Genomic DNA, 23,518 nt, shown 5'->3' on the forward strand with positions numbered 1-23,518 from the left:
AGATTTTTGGGATTTTAAAAATATTTTATTTTTTTGACTCATTTTGTGTAAACCTACTCATATAAATATAAAATGAAAAAAATTTAAGTTTCCGTTATTATTTTTTGAGTTATGATGTTAATTCTCAGTTTAGTCAAAAATATTTAGATTTTTGGTATTTTAAAAATATTTTATTTTTTTGACTCATTTTGTGTAACCTTACTCATATAAACAAAAATGAAAAAAAATTTAAGTTTCCGTCATTATTTATTGAGTTATGATGTTAATTCTCAGTTTAGTCAAAAATATTTAGATTTTTGGGATTTTAAAAATATTTTATTTTTTTGACTCATTTTGTGTAAACCTACTCATATAAATATAAAATGAAAAAAAAAATAAGTTTCCGTCATTATTTTTTGAGTTATGATGTCAATTCCTCAGTTTAGTCAAAAATATTTAGATTTTTGGGATTTTAAAAATATTTTATTTATTTGACTCATTTTGTGTAAACCTACTCATATAAACATAAAATGAAAAAAAAATTAAGTTTCCGTCATTATTTTTTGAGTTATGATATCAATTCTCAGTTTAGTCAAAAATATTATTTTTGGGATTTTAAAAATATTTTATTTTTATGACTCATTTTGTGTAAACCTACACTCATATAAATATAAAATGAAAAAAAATTTAAGTTTCAGTCATTATTTTTTGAGTTATGATGTCAATTCTCAGTTTAGTCAAAAATATTATGATTTTTGGGATTTTAAAAATATTTTATTTTTATGACTCATTTTGTGTAAACCTACTCAAATAAACATAAAATGAAAAAAAAAATAAGTTTCCGTTATTATTTTTTGAGTTATGATGTCAATTCTCAGTTTAGTCAAAAATATTAAGATTTTTGGGATTTTAAAAATATTTTATTTTTTTGACTCATTTTGTGTAAACTTACTCATATAAACATAAAATGAAAAAAAATTTAAGTTTCCGTTATTATTTTTTGAGTTATGATGTTAATTCTCAGTTTAGTCAAAAATATTATTTTTGGGATTTTAAAAATATTTTATTTTTATGACTCATTTTGTGTAAACCTACACTCATATAAATATAAAATGAAAAAAAATTTAAGTTTCAGTCATTATTTTTTGAGTTATGATGTTAATTCTCAGTTTAGTCAAAAATATTATTTTTGGGATTTTAAAAATATTTTATTTTTATGACTCATTTTGTGAAACCTACACTCATATAAATATAAAATGAAAAAAAAATTTAAGTTTCCGTTATTATTTTTTGAGTTATGATGTTAATTCTCAGTTTAGTCAAAAATATTTAGATTTTTGTGATTTTAAAAATATTTTATTTTTTTGACTCATTTTGTGTAAACCTACTCATATAAATATAAAATGAAAAAAAAAATTAAGTTTTCGTCATTATTTTTTGAGTTATGATGTCAATTCTCACTTTAGTCAAAATTTTTTAGATTTTTGGGATTTTAAAAATATTTTATTTTTATGACTCATTTTGTGAAACCTACACTCATATAAATATAAAATGAAAAAAAATTTAAGTTTCAGTCATTATTTTTTGAGTTATGATGTCAATTCTCAGTTTAGTCAAAAATATTATGATTTTTGGGATTTTAAAAATATTTTATTTTTATGACTCATTTTGTGTAAACCTACTCAAATAAACATAAAATGAAAAAAAAAATAAGTTTCCGTCATTATTTTTTGAGTTATGATGTCAATTCTCAGTTTAGTCAAAAATATTAAGATTTTTGGGATTTTAAAAATATTATATTTTTTTGACTCATTTTGTGTAAACTTACTCATATAAACATAAAATGAAAAAAAATTTAAGTTTCCGTTATTATTTTTTGAGTTATGATGTTAATTCTCAGTTTAGTCAAAAATATTTAGATTTTTGGGATTTTAAAAATATTTTATTTTTTTGATTCATTTTGTGTAAACTTACTCATATAAACATAAAATGAAAAAAAATTTAAGTTTCCGTCATTATTTTTTGAGTTATGATGTCAATTCTCAGTTTAGTCAAAAATATTTAGATTTTTGACATTTTAAAAATATTTTATTTTTTTGACTCATTTTGTGTAAACTTACTCATATAAACATAAAATGAAAAAAAAATTAAGTTTCCGTCATTATTTTTTGAATTATGATGTCAATTCTCAGTTTAGTCAAAAATATTATTTTTGGGATTTTAAAAATATTTTATTTTTATGACTCATTTTGTGTAAACCTACACTCATATAAATATAAAATGAAAAAAAATTTAAGTTTCCGTCATTATTTTTTGAGTTATGATGTCAATTCTCAGTTTAGTCAAAAATATTATGATTTTTGGGATTATAAAAATATTTTATTTTTATGACTCATATTGTGTAAACCTACTCAAATAAACATAAAATGAAAAAAAAAATAAGTTTCCGTCATTATTTTTTGAGTTATGATGTCAATTCTCAGTTTAGTCAAAAATATTATTTTTGGGATTTTAAAAACATTTTATTTTTATGACTCATTTTGTGTAAACCTACACTCATATAAATATAAAATGAAAAAAAAATTAAGTTTCCGTCATTATTATTTGAGTTATGATGTGAAATTCTCAGTTTAGTCAAAAATTTTTAGAGTTTAGGATTTTAAAAATATTTTATTTTTTTTGACTCATTTTGTGTAAACATACTCATATAAATATAAAATGAAAAAAAAATTAAGTTTTCGTCATTATTTTTTGAGTTATGATGTCAATTCTCACTTTAGTCAAAATTTTTTATTTTGGGATTTTAAAAATATAATATTTTTTTACTCATTTTGTGTAATCTTACTCATATAAACATAAAATGAAAAAAAATTTAAGTTTCCGTTATTATTTTTTGAGTTATGATGTTAATTCTCAGTTTAGTCTAAAATATTATTTTTGGGATTTTAAAAATATTTTATTTTTATGACTCATTTTGTGTAAACCTACACTCATATAAATATAAAATGAAAAAAAAATTAAGTTTTCGTTATTATTTTTTGAGTTATGATGTTAATTCTCAGTTTAGTCAAAAATATTTAGATTTTTGGTATTTTAAAAATATTTTATTTTTTTGACTCATTTTGTGTAAACTTACTCATATAAACATAAAATGAAAAAAAATTTAAGTTTCCGTCATTATTTATTGAGTTATGATGTTAATTCTCAGTTTAGTCAAAAATATTTAGATTTTTGGCATTTTAAAAATATTTTATTTTTTTGACTCATTTTGTGTAAACTTACTCATAATAACATAAAATGAAAAAAATTGTTAGTTTCCATCATTATTTTTTGAGTTATGATGTGCATTCTTAGTTTAATCAAAATTTTTTAGATTTTTGGGATTTTAAAAATATTTTATTTTTTTTGACTCATTTTGTGTAAACATACTCATATAAACATACTCATATAAACATACTCATATAAACATACTCATATAAACATACTCATATAAACATACTCATATAAACACAAAATTAAATAAAAATTAAGTTTCCGTCATTATTATTTGAGTTATGATGTGAAATTCTCAGTTTAGTCAAAATTTTTTAGATTTTTAGGATTTTAAAAATATTTTATTTTTTTTGACTCATTTTGTGTAAACATACTCATATAAATATAAAATGAAAAAAAAAATAAGTTTCCGTCATTATTTTTTGAGTTATGATGTCAATTCCTCAGTTTAGTCAAAAATATTTAGATTTTTGGGATTTTAAAAATATAATATTTTTTTACTCATTTTGTGTAATCTTACTCATATAAACATAAAATGAAAAAAAATTTAAGTTTCCGTTATTATTTTTTGAGTTATGATGTTAATTCTCAGTTTAGTCTAAAATATTATTTTTGGGATTCTAAAAATATTTTATTTTTATGACTCATTTTGTGTAAACCTACACTCATATAAATATAAAATGAAAAAAAATTTAAGTTAGTTTTCGTTATTATTTTTTGAGTTATGATGTTAATTCTCAGTTTAGTCAAAAATATTTAGATTTTTGGTATTTTAAAAATATTTTATTTTTTTGACTCATTTTGTGTAAACTTACTCATATAAACATAAAATGAAAAAAAATTTAAGTTTCCATCATTATTTTTTGAGTTATGATGTCAATTCTCAGTTTAGTCAAAAATATTATGATTTTTGGGATTATAAAAATATTTTATTTTTACAAATCCCAATTAAAATTTTAGATAGAAATTTTAAAATAAAAGTTAAAAAAGATATGTACAGGATAAATGTAAAACCTGTATAAACAAAAAATGATAAAGTCAACACAAATTTTGTTAAACATATTAAAGTATATTATTTATATGCTATTAAAAGGGGCATAGGTTATCTTAAAAATTCAAGTTTACAATATTGTCTACGCCCAAAATGGTATGGGCAAAAAATTTTGAGAAAATATTTTCCTATGATATGAATATAATGAGACTTTTTTGCCATTTAAGAACTTAAGAATTGAATTAGATGATAAAAAAAATACAATGAAGTACTAAATGTAAGAGTATATAATTAAGCTCAAACTATAACACCAATAGATTTAACATCTAATATAGAAAATGATCATTATTTTTCTTTGATGAAACGAATGTTGTTGAATACAAATATTGAACGGGAGGTTTAAATTATACTAAAGAAAGTCGAAATACATTGTAAATGCTTAATTATTATCCTTAAGGTAATGTTTTTAAAATATAATACTGCAATACCTTTCAGCTCCAATTGAAAGATTATTTATTGTCACAATGTTATAACGCCAAAACGACATCTAATGATAAATTATTTGAAAAATTTTATTATCTTATAAAATAATGAATCTATTTTAAATACTCTTTTGCAATTAATATTTCAACTCCTATTGAAAATATTAATCTACCTTTTTATCCAGGCAAAGAATGAGCTAATACTAATATTAAAATGCCTGATTATTATAATTAATCTATCATTAAATATTTTATTAACTATTGTAAATATTTATTCTTGTTATATTCTTCACAAAAAAATAATAAAAAACTGTATTTTATTTTTTTTTTAAACTATTCTAATTAAATTGGTAATGATAATTTAAAGTATCTTGTATTTAAAATACTTTAATTTAGCCAAAGATACAAGTAACTTTTATCTCGTATCTTTTTCATATTTTGAAAAAATATACTAGTATTTATATCTAATATTCATTTTTTTATAAAGAATCGGTATCTGTATCTAAATTCTTATTCCGGAGGACCTGTCCAACTCTGGATATAGTCCCACCTCTTATTTAACTTTATCTAGGTTACAAGGTTTGTTGGTATTCTTGAGGAAAAAATCGGTATAATTAATTGGTAGATGGGCCTATATATAATTCTCTTATGCTCACTTTCGGTAGGTCTATGACCAATATGCAAATTATTATTTTCTGATGACCTAACTGCGTCATGCTATTGGCACGTCATGTTATAGGTGCGTATTTATTATTTTTAATTAAAAATATCAAAATAAAAAAAATTAAAAATAGATATTTTATCATATGTTTTGTATGCAGAATATTTCTTCAAATCATTCTGTTTTTAATTCAACTCAACAGTATTCAAGTTAATTCAATTATATATATGTGATTCTCAGTTTTTAAACCAATCCTAATAAAATATACACAGTTTTTCTTCAAATCCTTCTATTCTAAATTTAATTCAACAGTATTCAAGTAAATTCAATTTTAAAGGGTCATATGAAATTTTAATTACAATGTTGGGCAGATTTGAAATAAAATATAATATTCAAATAAAATTAGAACTAATTAGTCACATATGAAATTTTAATTATAGTGTTGTGCAGATTTGAATTAAATTATATTATATTGAAGTAAATTATATATATGTATTTTAGATATCAATTTGAAAGAAACATCTATGGTGACCTCTATGGAGGTTCAGTCAATTATTATTTTTTAAATTTTTATTTTATTTTTATTTTGGATAACAGGTTCTGTCTTAACCTCTCTTAATGATTGTACAGATGCTGATTAGCTATTTAAAAAAAATGGCAGGTTAATCAACAAAATAAACTTTCCAGAGATCGTAAAACCTCGCAAAATTAATCAACAATACAAAGTAAAGTTGCATCTATAAATATCAATTTATTAGCTAAATAAAAATTTCAATATTCTTGCCTGATGTTAACTTATACTATTTAAATATATGAAATTACTTTTTAAATGAATCTAGATAAAAGGATCTAGATACAGATATGAATGTATCTGACAGATCAAATTTTATTATATTTATATACAGGGTTTGCCGTTGTTTTCGAACATAGACTCTAATTATGTAAGCACAAAATACTTAAACATATTTTTAAATCTTGTTCTCATTAACATAAATTTTAAAAAAAGTCAAACTCTTATTTTTATCATTCTTTCGTATAAATTCTCATTTAAAATGAGCATTTATTTAAAAAAAAAAAACTTATAATTTATTCATTAAAAGTCAGCGGAATTGTACAAAATTATTTGAAAAAATTTTAAATAAATTTATTTGCTTAAAATTTTAAATAAATTTATTTGCTTAAAATAATTTTGGGAATGTTGTTTTTAAGAATTAATGGGCATCATGGCTAAGGAAGGGTTATAATATTCCTTTACACAAGAAATATCCTTCACAATCATGAACTGACATCTATAAAGGAAAAAGAAATTTAATGAATATTATATTATTTTTATATATACGTTTCAATATTATATATATTATTTTTTATTTCGTCTTAATATATTTTAATATATATTATTTAAACTAGTAGATAGCCCGTCAAAAATGACGGGGAATGAGAATTTTCTTCCTTCTTTTACGATAGATGTTACCTTTTATTTGAAACCATATTCAATTTTTATTCATTTTATTCCTCCACCCCTCTTCAGGCCAAGTCCAACTGAAGAGGATATTTTGTGAGTAAAATATATTTAAATTAGCTTTTACTTAGACCCAGATCAAAATTCTTTGTTAAAATAATACTGATTACCTATGGCTAATATTTAATATTAAAAAATTCCAAGCCAAATCCAAGTCCGCAATAGTTTTAAAAAAATTCCCCCAAGCCCGGATGTAGTTAAATTTCTAATTAATTTATCATCAAATGAAAGGGAAATCTCTGATTCGGGTTAGCTCCTAGTATACAAACAAAAAAAACACGTGAATACGCACACCTCTTAATAGAGAATCATGACAAAATCAGGTCTGTCCTAATATTTTTATAAGAAATAACAAATCTTAACTCGTTTTATTGGAGATAACCCAAAAAATTAAGTTATGAAAAAAAATATGGAATAAAATTGCGTCCACGCAGGACTGTAGCCATGGGAGACCCCGGGGGGGGGGGCAGGTACCCCCAAAAAATTTTTGGCACCCAATCCTAGCCCCCCAGAAAAAATCTTTGGCCCCCAAATTGGGCCCCATAAATTTTTCCGGCTCCCATTTCCGGCCCCCCAATTAAAAAATTTTTTTTACTATATTATTTTTATATTTTTAAAACATGTCTAGTTTGTAAATTTCTTTCTATCCTGTTTTATTTTTATCCTTTAATAAATCATCATTCATTCATATTTTATCATTTTCATGTGTGTTTGTTAAATTGTACTTATTTCAATGATAATTATTTTATTTATTATGGTTCAATCATAATATTATTATTTATTTAAAACAGAGATGAATATTTTAGAATTATGAAGAAAACTGAGTTAACAACAATTTTGGTAAGACAACAAATTAACCGTAATAAGGTTACGTTTAATCACAGGTGATCCAAAAGTAGGCTTTTACCCTCGACAAAGAAAATCAATTAAAATTTATCGATCCAATCATATCCATACATGGGTCATTAAGTCCCGCTGACCATAACTAAATATATTATTTTAAATTATTTTTTCAATTTCACTTCTTTTAATTATATATTTTAATATAGAATATAGATATAGTATGTCAATTATAATTTTTCATCATTGTTTTGTTTTATTTTCATAACTGTGCATTGAAGTTTTTTAAAAATAAAAGTAATAATATAATCTTTAATATCTTAAATCAATATTTGATTGGTTATTATTTCTTAGCATAGAGGAGCTACCTTTTCGCGGGATTGGTTCAACAAAAATTACCGATGCTGCAAAAGATGAAAACATAATTTATTCTTCTGGACTATATATAGCTATGTTTCATAAACCATCCAAAAAGACCCTTTATAAAATTATGAAATACCCAAAAATACCCAATATACATCATCCCAGATTCAAAAGGAAGTAATATTTATTATGGAGGATACGGTGCTTGAAATATCTCAGATAAATATAACAAAAGTGAGTGCCTTTTTTTTGTCTTAAACCTGATGAGGCAAAAGATGCATCAGAATTGACAAAACCTGAGCATAATTATTCACTATATTTTTATCTGGAGAAATTCAAGAAAATTTAATAGGAATTATTAATTTACAGTGTCTTTCTACTGAAAGCATTACTGATTGCATGAGTTAAATATTAATTCAACGAATTTAATAAGCCAGGTATATGACCGTGCAAACGTCATGTTTGATCAAAATGGAGGAGTGCAAATCCTTCAAAAAATAATTAATAAAAAAGTTCCTTTTATATGCTATAACCTCAAGTTTCATATTGTGGTTCAAAATTGGTATAAATTGTTATCATTTCTAATTTTTTTAATTTATCTAATGCATTGTATAATTTTCTAGACATTTTAAAGTATCCTGTAAATATACAGGTCATATCTTAAGAGACTTTTAGCCAGAGGTAGACGGTCATTCATAAACATCTCGCATTATTTATGAGAATTTTGATGCTATTGGTGAAGTATTATTTTACTTTTCAAATAGAACTCTTAATTCAGAGGTTTTCACTCATGATTCAGTCAAAACCTCTAGTCTTTTATCTCAATGCGTTAATATAAATTACGTTATATTAGCTTATATTATGAGATATAATAAAAATTAGATCCACTAAATAAGTATCTACAGTCAGTAGGTACTAATCTAGTGGATGCTAAAAATTGTATTGATTCCACTATCAATATATTTTAAAATAAAAGAAGGGATAATTCTTTTCTTGATTAAAATTAAGGCTCGTCGATCGCAAGGGCTGACATTGCCTCCATTGCCGCTTTTGCCGAGGCCGTTTTCCACGGCACACCAATTGCAATGACATCATATTGCGGGCTCTCAAGTCCGCAGGCATTCCATCAAGACTTGAACCGACCGGCATCTTTAGATCCGACGGAAAACGTCCTGATGGAATGTCCTTGATTCCTTGGTCAAGGGGCCAGCTACTAGTCTGGGACTTCACCTGCATTGACCCAAATGCACCACCCAACCACAACGTCGATGCCCTCGCTCTAGCAGAAACTCGTAAAACTATCAAATATAGTTCCATAGACCCCTCTTTCTTATTCATACCTATCGCCTGCTCTACTCTTACCACCTTCGGTAGCAAAGCTCTAAGTTTTTTTAAAGAATTAGGCAAACGGATTCGGGAAAAAACCGATCAGCCTAAAGAGTCCCTTTTCTTACGACAAAGACTTGCTACCGCCATCATTCGCTCTAACTACCTAAGTTTCATCTCTTCCACTGAATAATCTCCTATGTTTATGCTCTCTCTCCTTTCTCTTTCCTAGTTTCTATTCTTTTATCCCTTACCCTCTTTCGCCAATTATATTTTTATATTTTTTTACCTTTATTAATTTTACCATATAAAAAAATTTATTATTTGCTATAAACTTTTGATAACATATTATATCAGCAACTATTGAAATAAAGAGAGAATTTACCCAAAAAAAAATTTACAAATATATCTGTTTACTAAATATATATTCGGCTTTTTGTCATTTAACTCAATCTGTTTATTCGAATTGCAATTCACATGGAAATTCTAAAAGGGGATTCTCTACCTACCTTTAAAGAATATTTTGAAGAAATGGAAGAACAAAGCAAAACTAATAAAAAAATTATAGATATTTTACATGAAATTGATAAAAATCCTTTTCGATATGATCTATATTTAACTTTGATCAAAGTAATATAGCTTTATATTATATTAACTAAGTTGTTTTAGATTTATAAAGAAAATGGCGATTTTGAAGAATTACGAGATGTTAGAAAAAAAATATCTAATATATTTCCTTTGCCGCCTGATATATGGCTAGATTGGATTAATGTGAGTTCATATTGATATATATAATAAGATAATTATAAGATTTATATTAGATTATTAAAAATTATGCTTTAAATTATTTAAAATATATAATAAAAATTGTAGATTTAATTATAATCTAATTTTTAGAGCTACTAAATACATTATTATCATAATATATAAAATATATTGGGGAACTAATAAACTTTCTGCATTTTCTTTTGTAAACAGGATAAAACTTATTTATTACTTTTTGTATGTTCAAACAACACTTTTTAAAATAATTAATTTTATCTGCCTAATTATATTTAATTTTGTTTACTATGTTTTAAGTACATAAACAATTATTTAAACCTACACAGATACTTATCTCTCATTTTAATTTGAATAAATTAGTTATGAATTATGTATATGAATTTCTTATTAATGTTATTAAGTATAAGTGTTGGAATCATAAGTTATTTATATAATATTATAGATGAATACATAGTTATGTGATTTTTGTTAAATACTTGGACATACATAAATTAGGTCAATAAATTTGGTGTATTATAATAAAGTAATTAGCTTGACATACCTTTTTTTGTTTATTATTGTCTTACTCTGTAATTGAATTATGCATTATTATATACTTTATCTTGCTTTATTCCTAGCAGAATCGATATTTTTCTGAAGCCAACCTCTTAGATTAGGTTTGGATATGGTTAAAAAAATTTCAGATATTGGGTAAGGTTAATATATGTTGAAACACAAAAATCTGCTCACTTTTCCTTTAATAATATATGAGTCTCACAATTTTAATTGCTTTAGAATGGGAGGGGGGGGGTGCTTAGAACTTTTAAAATAAAAATCTGATACTCTAATATTATTTTTGGCACCCTATATTTATTTGAGCAACTTTAATTTTCACATTGTATTTTCAAACATTTAATTTGTTATTAACATAATTCGTCATTCTTTGTTTCTAGGGCTGTTCCGATATTAAGGATCGGTACCGATATTTAGCGTTTTCCGAAAATATCGGAACAGGTTGATACCTGTAAAAAACTGACCCGATCTGATCTTTTTACTTTTCTTTTCTTTTTTTTGTTTTTTATGTTATGTATTATTTTACATTATTATAATATTTTCTAAATTATTTTTTTAAATTTTATTTCTTTTTTAAAATGTATTTATAGTATTTTAAAAGTTTTTTTTTATAAAAATAGAAAGGAACACCCAAAGTTTTATTTATTTTATTTTAAATGTTTTAAATAACGCCAATTTTTTTATTTATACTTTAAATAAAAGAATTTTTTTAAATATGGTATCTGAATTATGGAAATATTTTACAAAAGATAATTTTTGCAAAATGTGTTATCTGAGGAATCATCTGAGTCTGCCTTCAATACGGCAGGAGATATATAGTCCATATCATAGAAGCTTACTCCCAGAAAATCTAGAGGCTCTCATATTTATTAAAAAAATCTAATATATTATAATTTTATATATTAAATATTACAATTTTATAATTCATACCAACATAAAATGTATATATTATTAAATATATATTTTTTATTATAGTCTTAATTGTAGAAATAGAAAAATTAAATTAAATTCATAATTTGATTTTTACATAAAAAATATTGATTTCTTAATTACATTTGGTTCAAATGGGGGTGATTAAAAATCAGTATAATTATCGGATCAGTATCGGATTGGTTTTGAAGCAATATCGGAAAATATTGGATTGGGTCAGTGAAAAATATGTGGATCGGCACAGCCCTATTTATTTCTATCAAGATATACTATGCAACACAGTGCTGAGACTTTTGATGGGTCAGGCCAAAAATTAATCTGATGGCCCCTTAAAAAACACAATTTACCTAAGCATATTTCATAATTATTTTAAAAAATGCCTTTTCAGCTGCAGTTATTAATTCTGGTATATTGAATAAGAATCTAAAATTATCTTTAAGTAGCTTTAACTGCTGTAAATGTCCCTCACAAATTTCTCGCTTGATCTTGTAATACATTGAAAGAATCAATCTTATAGTTATTTATGTTGTAAATGTTAATAAAATCAAAATTTCAGAGTGCTAGCTCAACCAGATTCAAAGATATACGCCTTCAAAGTCGAAAATCGCGAAGTGCGTGATTTTGCGTGATTTCTTTAAATCGTGTTTTTTAAAAAATACTTAAGACAGATTTACAAATTATATATCATTTTATAGCCCTTAAAATTTTACTTTGGAAAATATAAAAAAAAAATTAAAAAATTTCAAGTGTTTTCTTATTTCCGGTAAAAATAAAAAGTTAACATTGTTAGGAAGGGATTTTTTTGGGTGTTAATATTCACTAAAAATGTTTATTACCTTTATATTAAACGATTTAATAAAATTTTTATAAATAAAAAAATGTAATACAGATGGCGTTATATTAAAATATTTTTATAATATATAATTTTTAATAAAAATATGAATATAGTATTGTGATTTAAACTAAAAAATCAATTGAGTATAATCTAGAATGATGTCCTGGGGCGATATGTAAGCAGGCAGCTTATACAGATATTATTTTATTTGGACGCTATATTGTAAAATAAACATATTTTAAAATTTTATATACTTCACTATCTACTATCGTTATTATTTGATTAATGGGTAACCAAATCTTTTCCTCAATTGTGGGGTAAAAGAAGGATTGTGATGGTCCATGGGGATATAAAAAGCAGAGTTGTTAATCGCTACTTTTAAAAGTAGCGCGCTACCACTATCGCTATTTGTCAAAAAATTAGCACGCTACTGCTATCGCTATTTGTCAAAAAAAGTAGCTCGCTATTAGCTAATATTTAAAGTAGCCTTAGCTACTTTTAGGCTACTTTTTATAAAAAAAAATTTAGAAACAATTTTTTTTTTATTTTGCATATAATGTAATTGTATAGTAAATATTATATAAAAATCAACATAAAAAATTTATGTAATAAATTTTAAATATTTATGGTAATTTGTTGAATTTTAATGATAAAATCATTTCAATATTATCATCCCCAAGTCTAGAGCGACGATCAGAAAGTATCAGTTTTGCCTTACTAAATAATCTCGACACTAGCACTTGAGGGCAAGTGATTATTTAATCTTATATACATTGTTGTGTCCAACTATCAGCCGTGGTACATATATGAGATATCTCTGATAATTCTACTATTAAAGCATCTTTCATCACTTTAAACTTATTTGCTATTTTATTCACAAGTGTCTGGCGACATAAAATAATTGTACCAGGTGATAAAGTTTTAATCATCATAGTAAATGATGGATTATCAACCAAGGACATTGGTTGAACTGTATCAATTATAAAATCCACAATAACTTTATCAGTTAATTTCTGAGAAATATTGGCATTTGTATTATTAATTAATTTTGTCTGAATGGAATTAGTCTTTTTGGATGTAGATTCACCTATGCCAAAGTTATTTAAATGTTGTTCAATTTCCTTAAAACTATTAGCATGAACAGTCTTTTAAAATAAATATTATTATTTTATGTAAAAATGATAATTTACCTTTAGGTGTTTCTTGAGGTTATAGCTACTGGATTGATTTGAGGAAATATTTTTTTTACATTTTAAACATATAAATTTGAAGTCAGTTTTTGTTTTAATATTTATCTTGAAAATTTTTTGAAATCTAGGGAATGGGAAAGTATTGCTATGAATATCATTTTTTTCCCTAGTATCTTCCATAATATCATTGTCTGACTCTAAATCACTTTCAACGATTTGGAACCGTATGCGATGCCATTTTAAATTATTAACAGGTGATTTAGATTTATAATACAAATTGAAAATATATTTCAATTTCAAAATTAAATAATAAATCATAAAAATTATAATTAATTATGGTATTATATTTAAATTTTCATGCTTATACTTACATTCATTATATTTTTTAAAAGTAGCACGCTAAAAAATTAAATAATTTCAAAAAAAGTAGCCGCTATTAGCTATAGCTACCAAAAAAGATAGCGCGCTGCTACTTTAACAACTCTGGTAAAAAGGATATATATCTCCTAAGTAATTTCATTATTTTTTAGTACTGTGGCCACCAATCGTCATAAACACATGTTACGAATCCTTTAATATCGGCAAAAAACAAATTATCGGCAATAGGCAAATTATTAGCATTTGAGATAATGTTAATATGAAAGTCCTCTGCATATGAATATATTTTTGATTTAAGCTTACTTAAACTCAAAGGAAATACAGCATGTATTTCCTGAGTTCCTGGAATGGGACGTGCTAAACTGAATCTTTCCCGAAGTTTAATCTCTTGCAAATTGTATTGTTCTTTTGTTATATAAGTAAAATTTGATGGAATGTTTTGTTTTGCAAATTGATATAAATCAATTGGCGTTAAAATGTGGCCAGAACTGATGCGCTGAAGGTTTAAACGTGCTGCTAATCATTTTAATGTTCTGCCAAGGCCGTCACATGGACCTTTTCCATGGGATGTAGCTGAAAAATGCCATTCAGCTGCTACACCAAAATCTGATTCATGATAACATAGATTTATAAAAAATTTTCTGTTTTTATATCGCAGATGATCCGTCAGAGCAGTAATATATTTTGTTTGGCTTTTTGTTGAATTGATTGATCAAAAACTTTATCATTTTAGTCTGGTATAAATGTACTGCAATAACATCATGTTGAAGTGACTCTGATATTACCACATAATTAAGGTTTTAAAATCTTTGAAATTTTCTTTATCTCTGGTTATTTTAATAATGTAAGATAATGACAATTTCATAACATTCTTGGTCTTAATGGGTATGACTTAGTCTGGGGAAAGGGTGGATAGGGGGTTGGGGGTAGGCCTGGTAATTAATGTGATTTTCGATTTTTCCCTTAATAATTTTCCTGCACCCCTTTAATCCTGCTTTTTTGTTCGTGTGCTAGTCCGATTTTTTAATTATTTTAATTTACATTGAAATATTAAAAAAATTATTAAAATTTTTTATCCTGTGAATATCTCAGAGGAATAAGGTTTACAAAGTTATATAATCGAATTTTATGATATATTATACATTAAAATATTTTTAATCAATAAAAAAAATGAATTTTAACATATTAAAACTATTATATATAGCGCCATCTATTTTTTTTAAAGTATAAAAATCGCAATATTTTTTTAAATAAATATCCAGCCATGCTAATTGTTAAAGAAATTATTAAAAAAATAGTAAACGGATAATATTTCTTAAAAAAATTAAAAATCGGAGATCATATACATTTCGAAATATTAATTTCAAGTTTTCAACTGACCATAAGATGACCCATATTTTAAAAAAAATTATTTTTGATGTTTTCGCCATAATTATCAATTATTAACTTAGCTATTGATATTAAATTCAATATTTGATCATAATTAGTTTTAAATTAAAAACTAATTATTTAACATCAGTAAAAAGGAAAAAAAGGCGTTTTTTGGACCTTTAACCCCTATTATCTCCGCTAATATAGTTGCTAATGCGCTAAAATTTTGTTTATAATCTAATGGAAAGATATATAACCAGTCTACAACTTTTTATCAAAATTGAAAGGGGTCGGCCGAAAATCTTGATTTTTTTGCTCATTTGACATGGAATGACCCTATAATAATATGCTATCATAGGATGGATAGTGGCTTGATTGTTATTCTAGTAGAATCCTTGAACAGCGTCTTGGATTATAAATGCATAATTTTCAGAGAAATCACAAATTATCATAAATTCATTTGGTTGTAAAAGTTAAGTTTTGAAATATATGATGATTGATTGGTAGCGATAAAGGAATGATGTAGCATCGGTGGAATTTTTTCTAAAAAAAAAATTAAGAATTCCTGAGAAGATTTTGTTATTGTTTCTAGATTACTTCTATCAACAGATACCCACTGTTTAAAGGATATATGATCTATATCATTTTGGGTAAATACATCATTTAATTTTTATTTAATTGAGAATAAGCAATAGTTACAATCTTCTAAATAAAATATAGGGAGGGCTGGATTGCATATTGCTTGGGCTAAAATATTTTTATAGTTATGTAATGGATATTCTGGCCTAGCTAATAGTTTTGCCAAATTACCATCCGCAAACATAAGCTTAAAATTTTGATGAATTACACAAACACACATACTGTGTGTTCCACTGGATCCAGCCAGAATACAATTTTTTGGCCGTAAATCTGCAAATTTAGAAAATCCAACTTTAACTATCGGGTGCATCTCTTTAAATCGTTCATATAATTCTTTTAAAATGATTAAAATTTATCTTTTTTGAGACTGCTCCCTTTTCCCTTTGATATGTATTTATAGTCCTTTTTCCCGGGCATCGCGCGGCTAACTTCATCAGAGGAGTAAAATTTTTCTATAATATTCACAGTTTCCTGATCAATTGTTCGCCCAGGTTTTATATTGGAAGATGACATAAAAAAAAATAAAATAAACTGATAAAATCTTTAATTTCAAATAATAACGATAGTAGATCCTAAAAATGAAAGGATATATCTACAAATTATGGCTTTATGAATTTCTATTAATGAACGCAAATTTATAATAGTTTGAATATAAAATTTTAAAATATGTTTATTTTACAATATAGCGTCAATAAAATAATATCTGTATGGGCTGCCTGCTTACATATCGCCCCAGGACATCATTCTTGGTTATACTCAATTGATTTTTTAATTTTAATCACAATACTATACATATTTTTATTAAAAATTATATATAATAAAAATATTATAATATAACGCCATATATATTACATTTTTTTTATTTATAAAAATAATAAAAATTTAAATCAAATTAAAAAAAACAAAAATGGCTATCGAGATTTTATTAAATCGTTTAATATAAAGGTAATAAACATTTTTAGTGAATATTAACACCCAAAAAAAACCCCTTCCTAACAATGTTAATTTTTTATTTTTACCGGAAATAGGAAAACACTTGAAATTTTTAAATTTTTTTTTATATTTTCCAACGTAAAATTTTAAGGTCTATAAAATGATATATAATTTGTAACTATCTTAAGTATTTTTTTTAAAAACACGATTTAACGAAATCACGCACTTCGCGATTTTCGACTTTGAAGGCGTATAACTTTGGATATGGTTGAGCTAGCACTATAAAATTTTGATTTTCTTAACATTTACAACATAAATAACTAACTTGCAAAGTTTCATTCATTATTGAGATGGTCGGCCGAATCATTGGTCGATTTGTCATGGAATTACCCATAGGCATGCCATCTTCTTCGTAAGAAAACTGTTTTTGAACATTCCATCTACAAATTCTTCTGCAAGATTGTCATGATGAGAGAGAAAAATATGTGAACCAGTGATTTTAGTGGGATCTTCATGATTGGCACGAATATCAATATGCTCATCGTTGAGATGGATATCAAGTATTTTTGCCATTCACTTATAGCACATGATGTCACATATATTTATTTTTAAAGTGTTTCAAAATATTTTTGAGAAATAATAAATGTAGCTTTGGTCTTCTTTCTTTTTTGTTTAGTGCCTGAATTATATTTGTTTCCCCTTACTATTTTAAAAATTATTAGTTATGAAATAAAAGATTATATGATGTCTCCTAGCAATTAATTCACTAAACAGTATTTTCACATTAATCAAGTTTGTCATTTATAAGGGTCTGATACTAGCAAATTATATAGTATATATTAAATTAAACATTTAATAGTCGAATCTATCTTAATTAAAATAATAACTCAATCTAGATTAGAGTAATTTAAAGTGTTCACCTGAAAGGTCTATGTAATGAAGACTATGTAAACTTTATTTTAAAATTGACTTATCAGAATATCCCAAAAGTAGACCTTTTTGAGAAAATAGACCAAATATTATACCCTTGTTTCTTTGCTAATAGGAAATTTAATTAAATTGTTTTTAAAGATTATTTATAATAGAAAAATTTCAATAATTAAAAAATTAAATAATATTTTTTTACTAAATATATTATAATAAAATTTTTTATTATATAGATATATTAAATCTTTTTTCAAACATCACATAGATTTTTTACAAAAGAAAGGAGTAATGCCTTGTATGTAGTGTAGGCGGCCTGGCAGCTGTTCCACTTGCTCTCCCCACTGTTTGCATGACCCTGATATTATGTATCATGCATATTTAATTAACTTAAAGAATTCACTAAAAGAATGAGATAAAGTTTTCAGTGCTACTTTCTTTACTTGTCAAATAAATATAATTTAGATAGATTTAGTGGTTCCATTAAATTCAGTTAGAAGTCTTAATCTTCAGACCTTGGCAAGTTTTAAGATATGTTGAATGGTTGATGAAATGAAACAAATAATATATGTAATACTTATGAGCTATTGCACAATGAGAAAATCTTAATTTAATGGTTAAACTCCATTGAAGTATCAAATCTATTCAGTAGGTAATCAATATGAATAAGATTTGATGTGGGTTTATTTTTTTAAATAACTGTTTTTCTAATTTTTCCATTGAAATCCTTACACTCGGAGCATGTGATGATAAAAAAGAGTAACAGATTTCGGTCTTTATAGAATTAAGGTGAAAATAATCTTTAATATCAAACATTGTTCATTTGTTTTCTTGAATATATAATTTGAATATACTTTTCTCTCATTCCACAGATGAGATATATGTTGATTCAATTTTTCTCTTTCTTATGTATATGCTTAAGCATTGTATAATGTATATCATAAGGAAAATTAAATATATATATGGATACTCCACTACTCGCCTAGAAACATTTACAAAACCTTTCATTTTTATGAGATTGCAAATAGTGCTATTACAGAAATGCGGTTCGGATTCGGTTCAGGTGAATATTTTTGAAGCCGGGTTTGATTCCGGGTTCAATACGGGCTTAGGAATTTTTGAATTGATAAAAAATATTATATATATAAATTATAATTAAAAAAATAAAAATAAAATTTTTATTTTATTTATAAAAAATTTATTTAAGAATACAAATCATAGTCATGATATTAAAAATTTTATTTAGACGTATTAGCATTAAATCTATCAAGAGTTGTTTTCTCATCCTCGATCTATGTAGTGAAAGAATGAATTTTAAATGTGAAAAAGGCTATACTCTATTAAATATATTTATATGAAAATATGATAAAACTTGGGTTGCAGGAATAACTAAAATTTTGGATAAAATATATACAGGGATTTCCAAAAATGCAAAATATTTTCCATCTTACATAATCTTTTAAAATCACGAAATTCAATAATTATCAATCCAATACTTTTATCTGCAATCGTTGGCCCTCTTTTAAATATTTTCTCCCAACTTTCTTTAAGTTGTATCAATTTTTCTAAATCATTGTTCAATAACTTCGTCCTAACTATAATCATCAGATAAAATGGGCGTGGATAGTTTAATCCTACTCTATAAATTAACGAGACGCCCTTGGCACAAATCTATTCATCATTAAGTAATATCTGTAATATTTAAAGATTTATAGCGTTCATATTTAAATGAATTGAAAATATTAAAAAATCTCATATAATTATTAATATTTGTATTTATAATTTTACTAATATCTTTAATATATAATTTTAAACTATTTTCACTGAACCCCATTGAACCCGGGTTCCAAAAAATTCCCGGGTGTGGTTCAAGGTTTTTAAAAATTTACGTTCGCCGATGCCCAGTGCTGGTATCTGAATATATAAAAAATTGGAAATACGTGTTATATTTAGTCTTCATTTCATTCAATATAATTTTTATGAGCATACCATACAATTAAATTACCAGACCCTTCCCCCTAAACGAATAAAAAAAACAACGATGTCTGTTTTATCATCTAATCTTTATTCATATCAACGTTCACAAATATTATCAGAGTTTTAAAAAGAAATTTTGTAAAGATCATTATATTAACGAAATTTTTTTTAGGCATATAAATCACACATCGAAATTTTCGAAATAGAAGTTCTAACCTTTCTGCCATCTATGAGCAAAATCTCCAGGCTTACATAATATTCTTTTAGCTAAAATCTTAATCGGGCCCTTATAAAATTTTCCATGGTCCACCGACACCATTTTTTTGGCCCAAATCAGCCCGTTTAACAATACTACTTAGAGACACTTAACACTAAATTACCTGTAATACCAGCCTTCTCTATGTGAAATTAAATACTTTTGAAGCTTAGCCAAGGTATTTTAATATTTAAATTTGTTATTTTGATAATACTTGTGGAAAGGGATGGTACAATTTCTATTTCATCATTCAGAATCATTTGAATTTCATTTTCATTAAATGATAATTCTTATTAAATTCTGTGCAGAGGCGTAGCCAGGGGAAATTCCCCCTTCGGAAACTTATCTGTTCTCTCTTAAATATCATTTTAAGCTAATAAAAATTTTCCCCTTACACCACCACCCCATTTCCCCCAAAATATATTCAATATATCTCTATAACAAGAATTTGAAAGAAAAATAAAAATAATAATAAGTTAATATTATTTTTAAATAATGACTATAATTCAAAATTTTTATAAAAAAAGTTGCAAAATTATTTTTATAAAAATATAACATAGCTAAAGGCCTACAATAGGTGAACTACCAATAAAATTTATGGGGCAAAAACCAACATAATAGTGCCTTTTCCCGAGCAAAATCCATGTTATGATTCTGTATCTGACAGATTTGTTTTTTTTATTAATATTAACAATAAAAAAGGCCCTCATACAGAATCAGATATTTAATCAAAATTTGAAATTAATAAGTTTAATTTAAGATAATTTTATTATAATATAATATATTAAAAATAAAATTAATTATTTGAATATATTTCTAATAATATATATGAATATTTTCAAAATTAACTAGTTATTTTTAGCAGTTACATTCCAAAAAATATAACTGGTTACAATTACTAGTCAAATTTTTCAAATGTGACCTCTTATAGTTATTTTTTGGCATAAATGTAAATAGTTATAAATAACTGGTTACTTTAACAACACTACTAAATAGTAGTAAAAAAATTGAAAATAGTATTTAGATTTAAATAATTTGACGATTTTTACAAGTTCATTTTTATTGTATAACACTCAATTTTTCTTGTTAATTATATTATTGACCATTTTCAAAAATTCTAATATAATTATGTATATAATAACATCGTTTCGAGACTTTTTTTCTTTTCTACGGTAATACAAAATTATATATATTATGTTTATCAGTTACACAGTCTAACCAGGAATTTTTCTAAGGTGAGGGAGGGGGTGGAAATCATGTATTCTATTTTTCTTTATATTTTAAATTAGAAATATCACCTATTCTAATTAAAATTACAAAATTGAGTCTTTAATAATGTTATATGCTAATATAAAAATTTTAATTATCATACCTTATTACTACTTTAAAATATAACATAATATTTTATTATGTTATGAGAAGTAGATATTTTTTTTCGGTTCTATGAAAATAATTGAATTTTCTACTAAAGTAAATATATCTTGAGCACGGAGTTCTTTTACGTTCTTTTGTTGAAATGGTCAAATTAAAAGCCAAAATATAGGGTAATCCAAATATGTAGTACCACTTCTTTCATAACAATGACATAAGACGTTATCTTTGTCTTTGATCGTGGGAAATATGTTCCTTCTTTATCAGCTTTAATTCGATAACCTTTTTTAAACCAGAAATTATTTGCTTTTCCATTCATATCCATCAAAAAATTCAAATGAATAACATTTGAAAATGAAAAAAATTGATCTTAATATAATAAAGTTTTCAAACATAATATCATTTAATCTATGCTCCTATTTGGCCTATTAATTAAATTTGTAAAACTTAATAATCTTTCTCTCGGAGCAGAATAGACAAAATAGAATCATATTCGGTAAAAAAATATTTTAAATTTATTTGACATTATATCTTTGCACTCATCTTTTAAATAATTTAATACTTATTTATTACTTTACATTGATAGAAGCATTATTAACGTTTTATAGAATTTTTAAAACTAAAAAATAGTCTTCCAAGAGGATGAAATATTTACCTAGTCCATTATCTCATTTTTTTTTTGAATTAAGAAGGATTTATCTAAAAGCATATGATGTGAATGTTTTTTTTACTAAAAATTCTACTCATCTACATTTAAAATAAGGATATGAGAAAGTTGCGAAAAGATTATCTTATTTTATAAATAAAACGAGATTAAATGTATAAGATGTTTTTTTTCGCCTACTTGGGTCATAAATTTAATAATAAATTAATTTTGGATTTAAATTAGAAATTTAATTTATAAAAAAGTATTTATAATCGTCAAATTGTAATAAATACAAATATTGGCGTTACTGCTCACCTTTGGCTAAAAACTATTAACTACCAACAATTTTTTTAATATAATTTGTGTTTAATTTTCTCAAAACTATCTTTATAAATACATTGTTAAATCTGCAAAAATTAAAAATACTTTGTAGTTGCTTAGAAAAATTTGAACATAATCACAAATTACCTTTTTCTTAAATGTAGCTAATTATTTACTACTAATTACATTTAAAAACTGGACTAACTAAAAGTTAGTTCATAGTTTAATTACAAATGTAGTTAGCCACTGCCCAACCTTGACATAAATATGTTTATTTTTTAAAACAAAAATGTTTCTGAGTTGTTCGAATACTAATTAGAGATAATGCAAATTTTTTTGAAAATGTCATTTTACATTTTTTTCCCCTTAATTTCCATGTTCTACACTCAGGATGAGATCCGCATGCACGACGACGATTCTCAGCAGATTCCCGACCTAGTCTCTGCAAACGGAGAGATATCTACCGAGTTAATGGTCGATCCTATTTTAACCCTATTTGAACGTGCTGTCAAAGACCGGCTCTGCGTGGACACATGGCTCGAATACGCTCAATACGCTGTGGGGCGAACTGGAACTATAGGAGTTAGTGGTGTAAGGGCAATACTCGAAGCTGGTCTCGCCCAAGCAGGGCTTCACGTTACCCAAGGGGCCCTAATATGGGACGCATACCGCGAGTTCGAGTCTGCCTTAGCTGACGGCTATGCTCAAGCCCTCGAAATTGCGATCCAACAAAGTAAATCTCTCCTACCCACCCGCGTTTTTTATTGCTCCTCGATCTCCGCCCCTCAATTTTGATGATTTTTTTATTTGTAAAAATTCAAATATTTCAACCAATCTCAGGATTAAATACTTTTAAGGATTTATTATTAGCTTGATTAGACATTAGAAGAAAACTAGCATCTTTTTAGAGTTAGATCACCTTTCATAATGATCATTAACCAAAATTGGACGAAAAATAAATTGACTGAAAATTTTATA

General features: G+C 25.0%; 1 protein-coding gene across 2 annotated transcripts in view; it reads left to right on the forward strand.

The window, feature by feature from the left end:
- The first annotated feature begins 9,949 nt into the window (after positions 1-9,949).
- LOC135922931 (squamous cell carcinoma antigen recognized by T-cells 3-like) overlaps positions 9,950-23,518 on the forward strand; it is a 59,758-nt gene continuing 46,189 nt past the window's right edge. For both annotated transcript variants that reach the window (XM_065457467.1, XM_065457466.1), the window contains exons 1-3: positions 9,950-10,064; positions 10,104-10,205; positions 22,931-23,273. In XM_065457467.1, coding sequence (XP_065313539.1) covers positions 9,966-10,064; positions 10,104-10,205; positions 22,931-23,273 — 544 coding nt within the window. In that variant the 5' untranslated portion in view covers positions 9,950-9,965. The remainder of the gene's footprint in view (positions 10,065-10,103; positions 10,206-22,930; positions 23,274-23,518) is intronic.

Source organism: Gordionus sp. m RMFG-2023, chromosome 1 (assembly GCF_954871325.1).
Source record: "Gordionus sp. m RMFG-2023 chromosome 1, tfGorSpeb1-WG-v2, whole genome shotgun sequence".
Classification (NCBI taxonomy): Eukaryota; Metazoa; Nematomorpha; class Gordioida; order Chordodea; family Parachordodidae; genus Gordionus; species Gordionus sp. m RMFG-2023.